General features: G+C 38.6%; 1 protein-coding gene across 1 annotated transcript in view; it reads right to left on the bottom strand.

Annotated features, from left to right (window-relative positions):
- FHOD3 (formin homology 2 domain containing 3) overlaps window positions 1–21,759 on the bottom strand; it is a gene marked incomplete at its 5' end in the record, with an annotated part of 91,531 nt that overhangs the window by 20,755 nt on the left and 49,017 nt on the right. Inside the window, 5 exons of the mRNA XM_010179486.1 lie at window positions 2,619–2,811; window positions 4,691–4,881; window positions 16,391–16,552; window positions 17,025–17,144; window positions 20,153–20,335. Coding sequence (XP_010177788.1) covers window positions 2,619–2,811; window positions 4,691–4,881; window positions 16,391–16,552; window positions 17,025–17,144; window positions 20,153–20,335 — 849 coding nt within the window. The remainder of the gene's footprint in view (window positions 1–2,618; window positions 2,812–4,690; window positions 4,882–16,390; window positions 16,553–17,024; window positions 17,145–20,152; window positions 20,336–21,759) is intronic.

Genomic DNA, 21,759 nt, shown 5'->3' with positions numbered 1-21,759 from the left:
TCTGGCTTGGTCCTTTCCCATTTTTGCTAAAACCTATTCTTCTGCCTATGTACTGTACAGCAATAAAAATAAGATCTTAGGAAACTTTCGAAAGGACAAGGAGGTAACTATCAAATAACTGCATAACTCTTCCAGGTCTCCAGAAGCAGAAATTAAAATTACACATGACTACTTCTTACTAGAATTACTTTCTACAAAAAGTCTTTCCAATAACAAGAACTAAATTTTCTTCTATCAATGTTTTGTAACTAGTTGAACATACTGTCAATGCATTGTCACTACTGATACATCTTCCCCTTCCAATGCCTCCAAACATAGAATCATAGAATGTATTGGGTTGGAAGGGCCCATCCAGTCCAACCCCCCTGCAGTAAGCAGGGACAGTGTTACTAGATCAGGTTGCTCAGAGTCCCATCAAGCCTGACCTTGGAAATAGTAATATAAAACACCAAGAAAATCAAAACCAGAAACAAACCACAGCCAACACAAGACTACAATAAAACTCCCCTTTTTCATCATTCTTTACACATAAATATCTTCCACCCTGCTGATTTGGAAACTTGTTTTGAGGTGGATCTAACTTTGAAGTTGTCAAGGGAAGCTGTGACAAATAGTCTGATGCAACTTTAATTTTGATTTACCATGTACTGCAATCAAATGACTGGTAAATGAGGCCGTATTACTGGACTACAGTTAAAAAATGTTGGTAAGTCTTGAAATAACTATATGGCCACAGGAATAACTCCCTTAAAGAAGGGAATTTTATAACTCCCTATAAGGGTGTAAAGAGTGGCTATTTTTTACTCTAGCAGGCTTCTTTTTTTAAGCTATTAGGACCATTATATAATTACAAATTAATGACAGGTAAGAAATGCTCCCTTTCCGGGGACGTGGAAGGTATTTTTAGGTGGAGTATTAACTTTCAGGTGGTATTTAATTGTTGTAACATATCAACACTATCTTGAGCTGAACAGGTATCTTCTTCCAATAAGAGATTTTTTTGGGAAAGGCCTACCTGCCTTCTTTCTTACATTTTCCAAAAATGTCCATCATCATTGGCTTTGCTCATCACTGATTACCTGTCAACCCTGAGCCTTCCTCTAGTTTGAAAGGGTCCCTTCTCCCTGTTTCCTGACCTCAGCTGCCAGTGGTCATGTTCCCTTTTCCCCTCACATTTCCTGCGGGAGCAGAACATAGTGAAGCTTCCAGTCCTGCCACAGCCAGTTCTTCTGGGCAGGCAGCACAGCAGCACTACGTCATATGGTGGTAAAACAGGAGCTCCTTCACGCCTCAGTATTGTTTGAATTAGCAAAAAGTACTGAAGCTATCTGAGGTAATGAAAATTTTAATTTACAGATGTCTTTCGTTAATACTGCCTTTTACCTCCTCTAGAATATGCCAGAAAAACCAAGAAGCGACTGAAGAGAGTTGATCTCAGTTCCCCAGTGGTAGTTTTGAAAATTTGTACGACTGTATTATACCTTCTGCATAAAATCAGAGCCTCTTCCTTAACCTGAGGCTAGACCAACAGAAATATCTTTTGAGATAATAATACAGGTTCAACATTTTCTCTAGATGGGGCTGATTTCCAAATTTAAAGAGGCTACTGCCAGGAAATATCTACAAACGATTGTGAGTCAATGACTTAAATACAATCTCAATTTATATCAGTTTCAATACATGTATTTATATATAGACCTAAGTTGCCTGAGCCATAAAACTGTAATCAGCTCAGGGCTTTTCATGCCAAAGGTTCATATGCAAAGAACCACTCACATCTAATCGAGACTCCAGATTTGGATTTTGAGGCAGCTGGAAACTTTTATAAAGTACTGGCACTGCTTAAAACTTTATTTGGATTGAGTCGAACTACACCAATTTTTTAAAAAAGTAATAAAAATATCAAAGGGATTTTAAAGCCTACTATGCTGAGAAAACTAATCTTATTTTCATTTATTTTATTGGTATGCAACCATACAGTCAGAATGTACACAGGCTAACATCTACTGAGAACATAAATTTGTCCATTCTTTCAGAACCCCAAAGTAGTCTGTTCCCATAAAACTGGCTGGTTTTTGCTTTAATGTTAAGAGGAAAATTGCTGTGTGTGTGCACGCACATATATATCGCTCCATAAAAATAGGTAAAATATTGAGATTAAAGACTGTATAATAGAATATTTAAAAATGGAAGAAAACAATCCATTTAAAGTCAGTTATAACCTCTTAAATGGCAACAATGGTTAATCATTTAAATAATGTCATCAATTAGGAGCCTAATTTATAGGTTATTTTCCTTTTTCATATTCTTGGCTGATCAGATACACACAGCTCCTAGTGACTTCTAGATATTTTGGGCACTGTCTATGCAACACACAGAGGTGCTCTTTTTGGACACCTAGTATCAGTTTGTTCTCATTCTACAAATTAGTATGAAGCAAAAAATATGCACAATCAAGAACTTGCAAGTCCTGTCTTCTAAGAGAAGAGAGTTCGTTACTTACAGCAGAAGAACCCCTTGAGAATAAAAAATAAAAGAGTAACAACACTTCATATATGACATTCAATGAAAGAAAGCTTTAAAAATCCATGCTGTGGGAGATACATTTTGCCACTTACATCTGTTATCATTTTCCCTCTGGTCTTGTTTCTTTCCCTGTGGTTAGCTCGTTTCTGTTTTTGCTGCAAAACTCGTTCCCTGGTGGTGCGGTATTCCAGAGCAAATTCGCTAATAATTTTGCAGAACTTATTGATGTTCACTTCACGTATTGCATATGGAGGATGACCCATAAATAATAAAAATGAGTGAAACCTGGAAAACAATGAGTTCATAAATGCAAAGGGAAAAAAATATTTCTTGATGTTTTCTAGGAAATGCTCCCCCTCCACATTTCAGTGATGCCATTTATTACTTTATTAGCTCCCATAATTTCTTCTGTGAATTGTCATGAATGCTTTGCGGAAACACTGGCATGTTTTATAATTAAAACCATAAAAGTCTAGTCTATGATAACTTCATCCCAGTCCGCTTTCCCAGGCTGATGCAGGAGATAAGATGTTTATGGAACGCCATCTACTTTATACGGCTAATTTGGCATGTAAGTGACTGGTTTCATTTCAGTTTTAGAAAAAATATTTATTAAGTTTCAATTCTATTTATTTGCATTAAGCAACTTCAAAGAGGCTGCTAGGATGTTGGGTAAAGTCTAGACAAGAAGAATGCAGATTTACAGGCTAGCAAACACAGGAAGAAAAGAATTTCTAGTTCACAAAACTGACCATAAAATTATATTATCTACTAAGTACTTCAGTTTGGGATGCTCTCAATTCACTGTTTTACTGCTTCTGTGGCATTCAGAGCTTTCACACTATTTGCAACTTCTACTTTTGCTTCTATATTGCGTGATTTACAATAGCACACTGAATGTTTAAAAAAGTACATTAATCTCTTTTAACTGCATTTATATCCCTGACAATAAAAAGTCTTCCCAATGCTAGAATGATGCATTTATATGGATACCATTTTGGAGAAGCTCACAGTAGCAGCTGCAGCAGATAATAGGAAAAGTTAATGTTTTTCTTATTTGTACAATGCATATGATACACACAACAGGACAGGATGCCCAGAGAAGTGGCTGAGTCACCATCCCTGGAGCTATTTAAAAGATGGGTAGATGAGGTGCTTCGAGACATGGATTAGTAGTGGGCAGGTTATGGTTGGACTCGGTGATCTTAAAGGTCTCTTCCAACTAATTGATTCAATGATTCTATGAATTCATTTCCCTTCCACTGCAACTGACATTTCTGCTTGTTTATGGCATGAAAAAGCAGCCATTATGGAAGCAAAAGAAGAGCTAAATGAACTTCTAAAGTATATATCCACAAATCTGGGATCATCTGGAACCCAGATCCTAATTTTGAGCAGAGCAATTTGGAAATTATTTAGAAGTTTGAAAATCTCTCAAAATTTCATTAATCAACAGCATTAATACATGTAAATTACTCAGGTGACTTAAACTCATGCAGCTACAATTGGGAATCTGGGAAAAAAAAAAAGCTCAGGTGTATTGCAAAATTATCCTGAATATGTACATTTTGGAGCACTGCAGTTACTGTTAACTCTGCTGAATGACAATAAATCCAACAGCAAGTCCTAAGGAGAGGAATTTAAATTCTGTCTTCTGCTGCATAGGCATAAAACACAGTCATAGATCTTGCAAATAGGAGTGGTACTGCTACAGAAGAACTCATTGTACAAGACTCATTTCAACTTCCACATATCACAGATTCAGCATTAGGACTTTGGTTTTCTGCTACAGTCCATTCTTGTTCATTAGACAGCAGGCCAACTTCCTCTCAAAAGTATCCAGGGAAATACAGAAAATAAAGCAACTTAATCATAAAGTTGCTAGATTTTGGGGACTAGAAGTTAAAAGACCCAGTTACTACACCTTGGGAATAAATGATTGCCTGGACCATTGCTGCTTTTCATCAGAAATACAGAAGCTTTCTGGAGTGGGGCTCTTTCTTAAATGGCATCTATAACAAAGTATGTACCACATACATCCTGGTAACATTACTTGTTGGAATGCAGATTAAACATTTATAAAAAACACTTATGATGTCATAATTTACAATTTTAGCAAGTCATATATCATCAAGCTATTGCTGTCACCAATCAAATTCTGTACCTGTTAATTATTCTTCTATGAACAATCTTCAGGATTATGATTCTTTCTGCACAGTCTTTAAGGAATTCGGACATTTTTTGCTTTAGAGTTGGCTTCATTTCATGCTTTGCTATTGCCTTAAGATGATCCCATGATGCTTTGCACCGTCTTTCCATCTGACACAAATTTTCCTGGAGTTGTTCAAAGTCAACCTGAAAAAAAAAAGAAAAATAAAAAAGTAACACTTTAATTGAAACACTGTAGTAGTATTCTTGGATACCTGAACACCACAATTTATGTATAAGAAAGAGTCACTGTGGTGGCAGCACAACATTCATTTACATTATTAATTGCTACTAAATAATTAAGAAATAGATTTCTGTTGCACTTTGTCTAGACATGAAACATTAGTAAGGAAAACTGAAAACAAAGAATTATATCCATATATATCCATATATCTTTATATATATATATATTTGGTTTTGGTCTTGGAGGCCTAACACCTAAAGAAGGGACAATAAAACATTGTGATGTGTTTTTTCCCTTGCTAGTAACTTCATGGCTACACCAGCAACTGCATGACTCAGTTATTTATGAGGTAATACAAACCTTTCTTTTTCTTAATCCTTTTCTCTACTACTCATTGCTTTTTATACCCTGTTTGCTGCTCACTGTTGTACCAAGCCAACACTTCTCCAATTTAGGAAGCACTTGGATCTATTCCCTAGTCATGCACTGACTTGTTAAAAGATGATCTACTTCTAATCGCAAAATTCACATGCCGGAATTTTTAAAGCTCTATTCAAAGTAAGTGTTATTTAGTGATCTCAGCACTAGCTTTCATCCCCTGATATACAGTCCGAATTTGCTGGCTTGTAACAAGGTCATATAACAGCTCTGAAAGTCTCTCAGCACAGTTAAAATAAATGACTGCATCCTACAGTAACACTCATCAGGAAAGAAGCCAACACATTCCACAGGAGGTGAGAGCAAGCTTCTCCTTTACTCATCAACCAAAAAAGGTGTTTGAATCGCAGTGGTCTACAGAAGACATTCAGGATGCGTTGCTAACAACTGGATAAAGTGCATTAACAACCTATCCACAGCACACAGATATATGAACACAAGAGATGAAAAAAGAAAAGGTACTGAACATGTTCTTGAATTCTGAAGAAAGGAAAAATTTATTTTATATTACCACTTCACAGTTCAGATGAACTCAAGCTATAAAACATAGATTTAGCCCTCAGATTCCAAACACGTCAGAGCTCGGGATGTTACAGGCTGGTACTCTAGTTAATTCCCTAATGCTAAGTGAAAACCAGTGTCAGGGACAGGTTTTAGTTCACTCTCTTTAGCTGTGTGCAGCACCCGCTGCTGAGACCTATACTGAGGGTAGCCATGAGAAATGCATTATTATTAAAAAGCTCCTGGTATTGATTTGATTTGTTTTTGCTGTGATTTATAAAGTGATGAATTTTTCCTCTTCACAAGGAAATAAAAACATCCTTTGATCCATTCTGCTATTCAGAAAAGCCCTGCAGGCGGAGCAGCTGTGAGGTTTTTGTTTTCCTTATATCCATATCAATGCATATGTTTAAAAAAAAAAAAGTGCTTTCCAGGTCAGTATTTTCACTGTTGGTGATAAACACATTGCTGCTCTCCACAGATGGTATATCTAAAACAGACATGGGGAAAATTACTACCATTTCTATTAAGAAAAAAAAAAAGACAGGAGGAGGTATTTCTAAGCTTTACTAGTAAGAATTATCCAACCTGGTTGTGGAAGCCTCTCAGACCCTGCAGTTGAGAAATTTAATTCTATGGCAATTAATGACAGCTTTCATTGAAAACAGAAAGCATTTTAATCAGTCAAAAAGCCCTGAGATTCAAGCCTGCAGAGATTCAAGAGTCATCTCTGGAGAACAGCATCTCTGCAAGGAAAAGACATGGCCAATTCCCTGTCCCTTGCAACCTGCCAGCAGCCGGCACCTTCCTGAGGGTGGGAGTTTCAGCGGGGACTGGGCAGGTCTGGCTAAGGGATGCACAGGAACCTTTGAACACAAGCACAAATTCAGATATTTGGGCATGTCCTAAGGAGACCACAGCAGGCAGCTGAGCTCCCATGGAGTAAACCTCCATGCAGCACACGTGGCTCCGCTCGAGCAGAAGTTGTAAACTCCTGGAAGGAGTAAAGCAGGAAATTCAATATATGATAACGTGCCCGTGTACTGCCCGCACATAAACTGTCCTGTGCCCACAAGAATGTGACAAAACTTCACAAAATCTAAAATCTCCTGGCTGCCAGCTCGCCAGAGCTTGTTCATTATTTTTGTGGACAGAAAGGAATACACTGACAGAAAATATCCATGTGTGAAATGTTAAAAGTAAAATTTTCTTCAGAGACAACCATTACCCCACCTGAAATGCTATTTCACCAATACAAATTTTGCAGGTAGGCACAGAATCCGCCACATTTCAGTCTGCTCCAGGTCTTATATGCAAGTAGTTAGGTGAAGCTTTTTTCATCCTTGATATACCATGCAATATCCCTTTCCTCTGTCTAAGGTGTAGAAGCTGCCTCCCAACAGAGCACCAGGTAACAAAGCAAAGTTTTCAGATCTTCCTGAAAAACATAAGCAACCAAACAGCCTGCTGACAAGATTTTTCCTGCTAGATCTTACACAAGCGAGATTTAAATGTTCAGGCTGGATCAGCTCACAGTGAGACTTCTGAAGTGAAAAATATTTAGACTCTTCTACTGTAAGTAGAAAAACATGATAGCTTGCAGCTTTTGAGTACTACCTGCATAATATTTCAAATCATAGAAAACAAGTTCCCACCACCCCCCTTTTTCTCCTCAGAGCAATAGCACTAATGGGATGCTCTCCAGTGGGAAACAGTGTAATCTGACAAGCTGTATCTCCTCCCTCCTTAATTTACATACCCTGTCCTCTTGTTTTCCCTGCCATCCCTTTTTTTTCTTCAGTGCTCATGTTCAGATAGGAAATTAACCATAAACCTCATAGCACAGTAAAGCCAAAGATCCACTGAGCACTGATCTAACTGAACTCTTCTGCGCCTGCAGACACACAGCAATGCACAGGATCCAGGTGATGTTTTGTTTCTAGGCTAGGGGAATATAATACCCAGGTTGCATGCCAGCTATTAGTGTATCTTAAGCATATGTATCACCTCTCATACAGACTGGCTTCCCATGGCTATCTGAAATAGCAGGATATATAATCAACTGATAAAAACCACCAAAATCCTGTTGAAGTAATATGCTCCTATTCTGCAAACTCTTACATTGTCTTGTAATGCGTTGGAATATTAACAAAGACAGACAGCTACTAATTCCCTTAACTGAGCACCAGACTCCACTGAAAAGCAGGACCCTGAGGAACTTGACATCCTCAGATCCTCTTTTCTCTTCGCTGTGAAGCCAAATGCATCATGGACATGAAGAAGCTTTTACAGCATTCTAAGCAGCAGCAGCCCAATGAGTACGTGGCCAACAAGCTTCTTCATTTTACACACATTTGTATTATAAAACAGTAGGTACCTGCATCAGTGAAAAATGTAAGTAAAATATTAATCCATCTGAAAAGCAACAATTTAGGCTCAGTTTAACTGAGTTAACTAACCATGAAACATGAGCACAGGGGTTGAAGCCTACATTGATATTTGTGCACAAATGTTTAAAAGCAGTCAGATTGTTCAGCAATAGCTTTAACATTTCCCTTTTTTTGGGATAATTTTTGCTATTATTGTTGTTCTGTTCAGGATATTTTCTAACACTGAAACTGTAGAGTAGTAACAATGATGATAAATGATCACAGGGACACATTGGGGGATGAGGAGAACAAGAACTTGTGTGGAGTAATGGCAATTACTTAACCTAATATGCATAAAGGAAACACGAAAAGACATATATAATACCATAGCACATCCCTGCCAGTCCTCACAGCATTCTCAAGGGAAAAAGAATCGCACCTTTTCATTTACATGTTTATTTCCAACACTTTACTAAAAGAATTAATGTTGCCTAATGATAGAAAGACAGTTCTGTTTTGTTTTGTTTTGTTCTTTCTTCTTGAAAGGAAAGATGCACCAATTCTGGCCTGCAGCTGGAAGCCCATGCTGGGCCTAAGGAGGAATTCAGGTGAGTTTCACATCACATTGCAGCTCCAGGAGACCCCAGCACAGGAGATGATCAGACAAGAACAACTGTGGCTTTGTTTTATAACTCTGCTCCACTGAATAAAAGGAAGAAGTAATCTGAAATGGCCATTACAGCTTTCTCCCTGGATAGCTGTTGTGCCCAGCCCTAGATTTTGGAGGAAAGTAGAAACATACGTTAGTCTTCTTCTTCCTCCTCAACTCAGTCCACATATGTGCAAAAGAAATGCAGCTCGCTTGTCCTGCTTACTGTTACCTTCTGCTACAATTTTAAAAAATAAATCTCTTTTTTTTCCTCAGGCAAAAGAATGAGCAATCTGAGGCTGTTATGGAAAATAAAAATTACTTTTCTTTCAGACACTGTGTAATGTTTATTTGCATTTGTAAACCAATTTAGAAAAAACAACTTTTTAAATGCTTCTGGGGTATATTTAATACAATCCTCCTTTCTCCTGCCAGGTTTCTCTCCATTCATAACCACACTAGCTGAAAAACAGTCAGAAGTTATTGTTATTTTTCTGTGAAATCTCATGCTAGGCCCACTGTTCAGTCTTCTGATACGTGCCTTTGTATACACTTTTGCATCAGAGTGGAGCAGCTGGAGATAGTCAGTTCAAATAGGATTTAAAGACTTGTTTACGTGACACAAGCTTGCAGGGTCAGTCTCATTCAGGAAACCAATGCCACAACTCACTAATGGATAACTTTTAAAAAAAAAATCTATTTTGCACAAATGATACTCAGACCAAGAATAAAACCTTCCAACCACATGCCAGCAGTGCCAGCATTCATTTTAATCTCTTTATATTGTTATTTATTGCTTACTACCATAGTAACAGATGACTCTGCCATAAACCACAACATAAAAGAATTCTACCAGGTTTCTCACTTCATTGGGCTGAGAATTCAGTATCTCACAACACACCTACTGTCCAAATTACTTCTGCTCTCGCTGGTTTTCACCTGACTCAAAAACTACCACTGCTATCACTGCCCATGGTGCAATGAATGTTGGTCCTTGAAAAGACCTATTTTTTCAAGTTCAACTCCATGTCATACATCCAATATCACCTGCTGCGTATACAAGTTTAAACTTTCAAATTCATGAAATACCAGACCGTGCCTGGTATTCAGGCAGGACATGTACCAGGGAGCTTTTCTGGTCTTCAGGTTGGGATGTTATTTCTCTGTGTGGCCACAAACATCTCATGGCCACACAGGAACTGGACTCTCATTCCTTGTTGGAGGAGAGAGGAAGGGCTGCTTTGAGATGACACTGGGAATTAAATGCACTGGCTCAAACCTGGAGTGCCTTCATATTCCCTAGGGCAGCATATGCAATTCCAGGTATGCACTGCCATGCACAGCAAACAACTGTAGCCGCTGTGAGATAACAGTTCATTTTTCTTCAGCATTGCCTCAGCTGGAATGTGCTTTACACACACGTTTCCTCTTCCAGAGCTATCTCCTCTAGTCTCTGGGCTGAGCTCCACTGCTACTGAGAGTACAAAACTGTCCTAAAATCAAAGATGCTGCACCTGATTACACTGACATTTCCTGCCTCCTGTACTTACATTCACCCCTTGAACAAGGTCAAAAATGTCACAACTGGATTGAAGTAAAAAAACCCAAAACAAAAAACCAAAGGAAAATTTCTGAAGCTGAGGTTTCTGCTTAAGAAACACTTATTTTCTGTAAATTAACCAAAAGTTTTGTTCCAAAGGCCAGTGAATAACTTGTTCTGCAGCCTCAGTATCCTTTCATAAGTTTTCTATTCCTTGCTACCATATTCATTGTTTATTGCTACAGCTTGTTTCTTTTAGAGGTGAACATATCAAATCCAGACATTTTCTTAGGAAGACCTGGACATCGGTATTTTTATCCTACCCACAAGGTGCATTAAATAGAAGATGGATACTTTCACAATGACAAATGCTGCCTTAAGTTCACAATAAAACGACAACTATTTATTGCACGTCACAGAAAGATATACATAATCACAGACAAAATCTTTCTCTCTTCAAAGTTCAAGATAGTTTCTGCAGCAGACCACAGCCTAGTCTGAGCTGTTTATAATTTAAGGTCAGACTGTTCGTTCTCACATTATTACAGGGATGTGTTCTGGCAGGGAACACAAAATCTTCCTCTTTTCCTGAGCTGGTTCAGCGCCAAAGGAAATTCTGAGAATTGCTCCTTGCAAACACACTGTCATCTGAGTGCAGCAACCTTCTGTGGCGTACGTTCAAAACTCTGTCTCCTCCAGTGTTTCCACACTGGCTTGCTTCACCCAATGTCACAAGAATTATCCCAAGACCGACAGTAGTCCGGCTTGCACTCTCTTGGTCACACATTTCAAATGAAGTAGATGCCAGCTCTTGAAAGCAAGCAAAACATAAAGGAGGTTCTGCCGAGACATTTCTAATTCTAGGGTAAGAGACAGCAACCTGCCAAAATAATTTTGGAAATGAGAATGCCTGAATCAAACCACTAATTAAAAATTAAAGGACAGAGGTGCTTACTGAGGTATGATCAGATGAAACTATCCAATTCCACACACATTTCCACTGCATTTTAGGTCCTCAATATACAGTAAACATACTACTCCGGGATCTTTTTGCAGATGCTGTATGACGCTTCCCACAATCTAGGATGAAGAGGAGCAAGACCAGCAAGTGGCCATGTAGCTCTCACTTCAGTTGGTGTTATGGCACCTGCAACACCACTTGCAGTCACTTCCCCTGGAACGTTACTGAAACACTGCAATGCTGTCAGGCACATCTGCTAAACTTCATTTGCTCTCTCTCAGAAGAAAACCTTGAAGTCTCATTTGCTGCTGAAGCTCCTTCTTCCTTGCTCTGGTCTGCCCTGCAGCCAGCAGTGTCTGCCTTACCCTGCTCTGTCTGCACCTCTGCGCCCACCAGCCCGTGCCAGCAACTGGGGCAGCCGCCGCAGTCCTTGCAGCTGGCGCCACAAGGAATGATACAGCCATAAGAAACCTTGCATCCCCCAACCTCTTTCTCCCACGTAAAATAATTTTACTTTTGGCATTTATTTTTTGTTTGAAATAACATAGGGAAATCATACTTGAGTGATAATTGCACACAAATACTTCCTGTCAAGCGAGACAAGAGAAACCCCGCTGAAGCAGCACAGGAGGCAGCAAGATCCTCCCTACTTTGATTTTTTCTTTTCTCCTTTCCCTGCTTTCAAGCAGAAGCTACAGCATGTCAGAACAGTATTTCTGTTTCAGTCACCTCCTTTCTCCGCACACATCCGTGCCAGGTCCCTCAGAGGGCACCTGGAGGCTTCCTTCTCCTCTGCATACATCTTAGTCTCAGCCTAAGCTCTTTCTTACCACCAATCCTTGCCTCCTCCCCTGTACTGTTAACATTTCCTATTCCTTACTTTTAAAAGAAGCTGCCTGCTTCTCCAACACCCAGTACCTGCAACTAAGCCAAGTGTCTTGCTGCAGGGGTTAAAAACCAGCCTGAAGTTTGGCATTTTGTAAGTAAATTAAAATAAGGGTTGCAAAAGGACAATTACCAGTGTAATGGAGCTGGCTAACTCTCAGATGCATGAGGAAAAATATTTATGGGGAAGAAAGAGAAGATGAACATTTTGAGTAAAATTACATTTTTTTTATTAATTAACAGAGAAGATACCAATGCTGATGCAACCCCTTCTTGCTGTACCAATAAGGTACATCTTCCAGGAACAATACTGAGTTTAACTGCAGAAATCTAGGGCTCTGCTTCAGTATTAAGTACATCACTTCTGGTACAACTCTGGTGAAAAAAAAGACTTTAAATATGTTAAAAAGAAAAAAAGAAGAGAGGGGCACAGCAAGTGTATTTTAATCATGAGATACTAAACGATCAGTGGCCTTCCATGATCTTCTCTATTTTTATACAACTATGAATACTTTTTATTTATCTAGAATTCTATTTTTTGATCATTTTCTTACTTGTGTCTGCTTTTTTTTCCACTTATGTCTCCAATTCTTCAACAAAAAGCCACAAGCTTTGCAGTAACTATACCACTTTGTTTCTGGTCTTTCTAACTCCCTTCTGGTGAGCTAGCCTGTTTTCTTTTTGGTTTTATTTCACGAACTAAGGCTCAGGAAATTCTCATGTGATGTGCATCTCAGGGGAAGGGTCATCTCTGTTTATCTACAGGATGGAAATTGTTTAGCCTTTGTGGCTTCTGAAAGATGTTTGTAGATGAAATGAAGCTCAAAATACAGCCTAATCCACAGTGAAATATTAGTTCTCCTTTTCTGACAGCTTTCCTAACCCAAGACTTCGCCTCCTCTGTGAACATTCCCTTGAAGAGGGCAGCTTGGATGGCTTCCATGTCCTAACTCTTTGATTTGTGGCAGCTAAGATCAAGTGGGAATAGGGCTTGTTACAGTAATCCATCAGTGGTATAACACATGCAGGAACATCCCAAGGAGGGAGACCTTGGGCGTCACGGGGAAGGTTAAGGCTATAATTTCTCTTAATGTGATTTTGTCTGGCCTTTTCAGAATTTTGTCCGCTTTGGGCAGGGCCACTAGGTCAGCAAACCACAGACTGAAAGACTTCGCTCAATTTTGTAGGCTCTTAGACCTAGATTTTTTTTAAAAAATGACAGCATTGGGTTAAGCTATCTTCCACATTCTAAAAGTGAAAAATAAGAGCTTCATTTGAGAGTACATCACACATGGTGGTGTTGATTTTGAAAAACAAGGGCTCTTCTCTGTGATGGCAATTTTCATTTTAGTGATTAACCTGGTCTCAGTTTAAAGAAAGTGAAATGATTTCTTAGCAAAGAGAAGTGGGAAATGAGAAACAAATAAACCTAAATGTTGACAGATGAAGAATCACTCAAAGAAAAAAAAAAAAAGAAAAAAATTAAAACCTTCCAAACATGAGAAAACAACCTCAGTGAAGGCAATAAAACAGAGCCTAAACATAGACTGTACAAGAGGAAAATCAGGAGAACAGAGATGGAATCCAAAGAGCAAATATCTAAGGATATAAAACAAAAGCCACAAATTCCTTTATGGTATTAAAAAAAAAATAAATGTAGGAGGTCCTGGATCACTGGGAATGAAAGAAACTGAGGAAGATAAAAGTTAGGGAAGGGAAACAGGATTACTTTTTTCACTCAGCTTCACTACAGCAGACATTGAGGAGAAACCTATTACAGTGCCTGCTTTTACTTTTCTGTATTTTATATTTTAATATATGTGAACAAATAGCAAGGTTTGAATACTTCCTAGCAGAAACAAAAGCACTGGAGGAGGATGACAGCTTACAAGGCAGTAAACGAGCAGGAGACAAGAATTCTGACAGCAATTAAAAGAACGAAATTGAGCCACTGGCTAAAACGAGCATGCTTTCGCTACACTTAGTAACTTAAAGAATCAGAGGACAGCAAAGTTTCACCTATCTTTACAAAAGCAGCAAAGTTGATTCAGGAGACTGTAAAGCTCCAAGCTTTATTACTACGCTAACCTGGCTGAAAGGATGAATAACAAGAAATTAATTACACCAAAATAACCACTAGATTCTGAACATGTTTATAAAATAATGAACAGATGAGAGCAAGTAAAGAAAATGAGACTTTCAAAAGCTTTGCGAGAGCCTCATGGGAGGGCACCTATGAAGTGTGAGGTTAAGAGAGCAAAAGAAAAGAAGGAATAGATACTGATTGTCATCTGATGACAGCGTTAACAGCAGGTGTCTCATGGTTTGTACTCTATTTCAAAATTATCTGGAAACAAGGAAGCACACCGAGAGGGCAAAATCTACAGATTTTAGAAATTATTCAGATTAGTCCTGATTTGAGATGATTAGGGGTTTGAGAGATAAGCAGTAAATCTGCTTCAGATCACGGTCATTGCTGTAGATCGCAATGAAGTGCACACTGCAGGCAGCACTGAACGCCTTTGTGCATTGGGCTGAGTTGTGAACTGCCCGATCAGCTCAAGAGATTGCCTGGATGTCCCCATGACCTGCCCAGAGACAACTGGAGTCAAAAGGACAGCAGTCAAAAACCACAAAAAAAACCCCTCAGGACATCTAAGAAAAGATAGCGCAAGCAGAACGGACCAACAAAACAAACATATAACATTTATAAGGAGAGCCTGGAATATTGCGTTTGCTATTATTTAGCCCATTTTAGAAGCTAAGATGAAGAAAAAGTATGGCAATGGTCTCAGAATAAAAGATTTAGAGACTTAGATCTTAGCAGATTGGTTTAATTCGGTCTTGTACTGAAAAAGGTGATGGACCAGATGATTTTCAGAGGTCCTTTCCAACCTGAGTCACTTTAAGAAACAGAGAGATAAAAAAAAGTTTTGACTGTTCAATATATTCAGAGAGTCAATCCTGAAATTGGCAAATTCAACAGCAGACAAAAGGAGACTATGAATTCCTTGTCACAAGAACTGTACTAGGAGCCAAAATAAGATTGGATTTTTGCAATTTAAAAAAAATTGTATTATACAGGGTTTCTCCCTCCACCCAAAAACTATCCAAACAAGGTGGCTTTCAGAAAAGAAGCCATTCCTGCATTTGATGCATGTAATGAGTATCATGACTCATGAAATAAAATTTTTTCCTTCGAAGTTTCTCGTGCTTTTCTCTCAAGCAGCTGCTACTGGCCACTGTCTGAACCAAGACACTGGACTAGGTCGATACTAGCATTATGTGCCATTAATTATTCTCATTTTCACATAAGACATGACTCCAAACCAAAATTTTAATGTTTGTTATCTCCTGATGATATTCTGTCATGTTCACTTTATTAACCAAGTAATGTGCTTTTTTTATGGGCTGCCCATGAAATGTCATACTCTGAGAGCTCCAGGAGCGAGGCTGCCGAGCTTCTATCATACCTGCTAGCAGCAGCAATAACCAAATTGAGCCATTGACCAGACCTGTGCATTAGCCAAGGGATTATCACTCTTTAAAAAGAGGTGCTGCCACAAGTTTCCTTTGCTTCTCTTTATCTTCACTAACTTTTAATCATCAAAATTATTGTCAGGAGGAGGACAGAAAAGGAGTTAATTAAAATATGTCAAGGACGCTTTCATCCTGGAAACAATTTTATTACCAAAATTTAATTTCTTCCATTGCCCTTAAAATAAAATCAGAGAAGCATTTGCCTTAAAAAAAAAAAAGATTACGCCAAACCACAGAATAAATGTATTTGAAGATACTGGTCAAATAAAGTTTTAACCTGAAAATAGTTCCTAATAGTTATATACATTAATAATGTATAGCATTAATAGGGCTGTCATATATATATGGCTGTAATATGTAACATTAAAATGGCTGTCATAACGTGGCTGCCTATTAGTGCATTGATGAGGAAACCACCTGACAGACAAAGCTCAGAAGAGAGAGTACTGGCATCTCGGAAATTCAGTGGGAATGACAGAATAAATCCACATTCATAAAAAGTGCTGTGACAAAGGAGGAACAAAATGAAAGAATAAAATAAAATCTCAAATATTTCACTTTAAGGAGGGTTTTTACCCACTAGACATACCTTGGCTGACCTAGTGATGGCCCCAATCTCTGAATAAAGATCAGTGCTGTCTGGGAACTTTTCCACCACCATAGTGCAGACGTGGTGCAGGAGGGACTGCTTATGCACCGTGTCCTTGACTTCTGGAACCTTCTCGAGGTAGCTCAACTCAAAAGCTTTGGCCTGTAAAGAGGAAAAAAAGAGAAGAAATTAAAAGCAAAAATGCTTACTCCCTCCTGTGCAGATTAGTGGACATAAATTATTACCAAGCAGGGGCGGAGGGAAAAGAATAATCCTACAGCAGAAGAAACTAATTGATTTCATTTATTTTTAACTTGCTGAAGAGTAGTCCCAAAATCACTCTATCTGCAGTGAAATGCCTCATGACACAGTTCTCACAATTTCAATGGGGAGCATCAACACTAAACTCAAGGGAGTTACACCAGAAGAGTGCCTAGCTCCACATTTCCTTGAAGTTATGCTGAAAGAGGCAAAGAGCATCCTAACACAGAATAAAAAGAATAAGTAGGTTCTGTTTTCTAAATTATTTTTCTGGTACAAAATAAATGCTGGGTTGTAACTGTCATAATGGTTTTGACTTTTGTTTATTTTGAAGGAAAAAGCTGCAGGGTTAGTGCTGGGACATCAGGCTTACGTTGGTTCCATTCAGAAAGTTCCCAATGGCTAGTAGAGTAGAAAGGATAAAGCCCAAAGTTTTATTGTGCTCCAGTTGGTCCATTCCTTCCTTCAGGTCTAGAAGTGGTTCTGCAACTTCCTGCCATGAGAACAGAAACAAGAAAGTGAAGGCTGCAGTTGGCTATAGCTGCTTTAAGTTTTTAATTCTATGGTTTAGATTAATTACTGCAAAAAGTTCCTGAACTGGCGTCTTGCAGAGTGCAAACCGGCCATGTGTGCTGGCTTTCTTCCTTGTTCCAGCTAATAAATCACATGCAAGGACAGCAAAAAAATACATAAAATACTTTCCTCATGTTGCTTCTCTGTGTATGCAATTGCCTTACTTGTCCTGGGGATTATTCTGTGACAAACAGGAGAGACTATCAGAGAAGGGGCTTCTGCATTTGAGTTAGATGTATGAGCATCCCCCTGCCCCAACTGATTAAAAAGCTTCTTATATCTTTGAAAAACAAACAAAGTTGGAACCTTGGCTGACCCGATATTTGTAGACTGACCCTAAAGCTTTCTTCAAATGATGGCCACCTCTGAGTTTTAGATATGGTTTTGTGCTTGTGTGACTTTAAAACTGAGAGAAAAAAACCTCACTGCAACCCACTGCAAACAAAACTTTACAAGTGCTCTCATTTTAATCTTTTAACTTAATGCATCTTCCATCCACACATGTTATCTGAGTATAGGTATGTAAACTGATAAGGCTTGAAAACATAAATTCAGTTCCACTACCTCAGGAAGTGAACTACACCAGAGAGTTCAAAGGAAGAGTGCGGGGGTAATTGAGTTGACAGAGCTTATTGCCATGTCTTTGTGTGAGGCCCTGGGCTATTTATTTTGTATGCACAGTAATAGTTCATTGTTTCTATCTCCAAATGCCATCCTAAGCATCTGTGAGCTGCATTCTTTTCCTAAATTATTACACTCTTTGTAAGCCAAGAAGCAAAATTAGGCTGTTACTTTAGACCAAGAGGCAGAACAACTGAGAACTTCACTTTCTTGGAGAAATACAAAGTGTCACTCAACAATTCTAGTGATATTTTACCATAGATAAGAGCAAAATGATGAAGGAAACATACATTTCTAGTCACTACAGAACAATTAATCTCTTGAAAAGAAAAGAATATGGCAAATTCAAGACAAATTAAGAGATGGCATAGTGAGCAAAGTAATTTATACATCAGATGAGAGGTGCTAAATAATTCAAGACTTTATCAAGTTAAACTAAGAATCAATAACCTGCTGCACAGAATTCTTTGAATTGTGTCACAGGTCAAGGTTGATTTAGTTTGGTTTTTTGCATTATAGAGATTAATCAAACTGCTCTGCATTTGCTGTAAACACAGGCTTTTGAACTATTTCACTTGCATCAATTTGCAACCTGTTCAAAAAGAATTCCTAAAAGGTTAATTTAAAACATCCTGAAGGTGTACAAAGAGGTAGCAAAAACCTGCTCGCTCTCTCTTGTACCCCTGATGTCTGATCCCGTATCTTCCTCTTCACCCAGCTAAGACTCAAGCCATCTGTCATACCTATGCTTGTCTGCTAGGCTTCTTATCACACGCTCCTCCTATTTTATCATAGTTATCATATGTTATTTCCTGTACCATTTAATGGTAAGTACTGTACTTAGGCCTATCTACCTTTCAACAGGGATAAAAATACTGGTCTTATCTTCCCTTCTTCCCCCACTATTGCTTCTTTGAGTAATTTAGGTATGTGAGACAATTCATACTAGCATCCATTCCACATAGATTTTAGCTGGCAATTCATCAACTTTGTGGCATGAACATTATAGGATCAGCAAAAGGAAAACTATCAGAATTTCATTAGCTTTTAGCAGTGCTTCAACTGTTACTTTCTGATTGAGAGGAAGCTAAAAATTCTAGGTATACACATAGATTAACAGCTACAGCTAACTCAGCTTACGTGAAAGGAACAATTTAGCCTTGTGGTAACTTCAAAGTAGAATAAATAGCTGCACTGGAGTAAAACAAAACAAAACAAACTGGCAAAAATAGTCAGGCTAGACACACATATTTTATGTTTTACATGTCAGAAATGTAAATGTCTAAGACTACAATGTCACAATTTAAAAAATCCTGAAAGTCATATGATTGCATTTCATAAAATCTAAGGAAATTAAACAGAGGTTGAGTGATCTTGTCGTTATCATCTGCAAATCAATTCACTGTTGTATAACTTGTTAAATAACCATGGCTAGGTAAACAGCAAGGCATTTTCAGAAGCACATCACACAAAGTTACACTGATTTTTTAATATACCAACACGTGCATAGATAGACATACAAAATTAATCTACACAGGATAGAGCTGCCTGACGAGCAACGCATGGGGTATGCTCCAGAAGGTCAGCCAGGGGAAGGTTCTTGCGCTGAGATTCCTGAAAGAGCCTGTGAAAGTCAGGAAGCAGCTGAAACTGCCTAAAAGGTTTCATACTGCTTCACTTAGGTAATAAAATTATACGCTGTAATTTTGAAATTTTTGTCTGTGATTCATCATTTATGACAGACAACCCATTTACAGTGTTCTCTGAATAAATGTCATCCATGGAGAAGGTGGCAACAGCTGTCTGTGACTGAACTGAAAGGAACACCCCTGAAGGATGTCTTATCTCTTGTTTAGAACTTTGAAAGAGAGTTATAAACAGAAATAACTTTAATGGATGGTGTTTTCCTTAGTTCAAATGGATTTAAGATCAATACTCTCATTTTATGATGTAAGGCTGAATACTGTAGTCCTCATTCATCTTTATTTAAAGAAAAATTCTTACTGCTCTGAAGTAAGAATTTCCTGAATAACAACATCTGGAGAAGATGTGGAAAGGATTTAGTCCTCTTCTTTGTTCCAATATCATTACTGACTAATTAAAGGAAGGAAGACAATCTCTAATTTTCTTTTATAGAAGAAACAGATTATGAAGGATCATTTTAGCTGTCTCCTGGTTGGCCACCAAAACAAAAGTGACCCATTTACCATTTCCTCAAAATATATCCTCATATAATAACAAGGTCAGGGAAAGATTAAGCAAAACCTCAAAAGAGTCTCCACCCCTGCTTCCCTGCTTTCCCCTCACCTTTTCCACTATCTCGTAGTCCATCTTGAAAGCCCAGAGCTGGAGCCTGGCGGAGAGTTCGCTGATGGAGGAGAGGGTGAGAAGGAACTGCTCGGCGCTGCCCAGGGGGACGTCAGGGTTTGCCAGCTGTGCCTCCTGGATCTTTTGCTTCTCCTCCTCGGTCGGGATCATGGTCAGGATTTTCTGTGAAGGCAGACAAAAACCAGGTGCCATTGGCAGGGCCAAGAGGTGTGTGAGGGCTGGATGCAGTGGCACAGGAATGCTCCTTGCGTCAAGTGCTCCTGCAGCCCAGGCTTACACGATGAGCTTCATCTGGACATTGCCTCAGCTCCTGTGACACTGGGTGACTTCTCAGCAGCAACAGCACAAGTCCTTAGTCACTGGCTGGTAAATTAGGACAGCACTGTGGCAACCAAGCACCAATCCACTGAACAAGAGAGCAAAACAAGGCCTGCTATCTCGAACATCTGCAGTTGGAAACCACAGCTGTATTAACATGCACTTTTTAAAATCTGTAGTCAGTGGATGTGGTTCATCACAAGACCAAATCCTGAAGAAAGACAGGGAGGCTGGAGAGGCCTGCTCTCCTCAGCTTTCATATCTTTAAAACAAAACTGGCCACCTTTCTGCAAATTACATATGGTAGTGTGGGTAGAAAGAGTGAAATTTTGTGTCCTGCGATTTACAGCAGGTCAGACTAGATAGCAGGTCCCTTTTATCCTCAACATATATGAATCTTCCAGTGTACTTGTAGGTACACAGAAATAACTTGAGGACTCCTGTCCCTTGCTGTTCTCATAATTTATTCATTTTTGTTCAGTCTGTTTTGGTTTTTATGACACATGACAACTACTGAAGCTTATAAGGTCACTACCAGAAATTTCGCACAAATTGAGAACAATATCCCAATGAGGATGCATTGAATTTAAAGTTGAATTATGCATTGCATAACATATAGTCTTTTTCTTTTTTGATCTGAAAAGCCTCAAATACCGATGAAAAAGGATCTGAATATTTTCAGTTTCTCCTGTCAGTATGACCCAGACCATTTATATTTTCCCTTGTTTACATGTGGTAGCTTTCCTTCTCAAAGTATTGCTCTCTAAGGTATTGCTTCTTAATTAGTTTTTTACTATAATAAATGCATTTTAAAATGAAAAAGAAAAGCAAAACAACATAAAGCCATCAGATAAGTTGAGGTCTTTACCCTACTGATCAATGCCTCATTAAACAAAAGCAGTAGATTTTCAACACAAATTATGTTTATTAATCTGAGGAATGACATGTTTCTTCTGTAGCCTTCTATAATGATAAATGTTGTTTTGGAGGGGAGGAGAGAATAACAGAAATATAGCCAAAATGCTATCAGACCTGCCAATCCAAACTACAGCCTTGTTCCAGCGTTAGACATAGCCAATTCATCAGAGCAGCACAACTTCTCCCTTCCAGAACTGATAATTCATCTGGCTCCATGTAGAGCACTGCAGCTAAGTGTGGAGAGCAAGGAACTTTTCCTGGTCAATCAGGCGAAAAAAAAGAGTTAAGCAAGCAAATAATGTTCAATCTGTTGACTTGGGACTTATTTAATTTCAGCCGCAGCCATTTAT

The sequence above is a fragment of the Mesitornis unicolor genome, unplaced genomic scaffold (genome assembly GCF_000695765.1).
Source record: "Mesitornis unicolor isolate BGI_N332 unplaced genomic scaffold, ASM69576v1 scaffold9202, whole genome shotgun sequence".
In the NCBI taxonomy this organism is placed as follows: domain Eukaryota; kingdom Metazoa; phylum Chordata; class Aves; order Mesitornithiformes; family Mesitornithidae; genus Mesitornis; species Mesitornis unicolor.
Note: the sequence above shows the minus strand (reverse complement) of the source record. Positions and strands in the feature narration are given on the sequence as shown.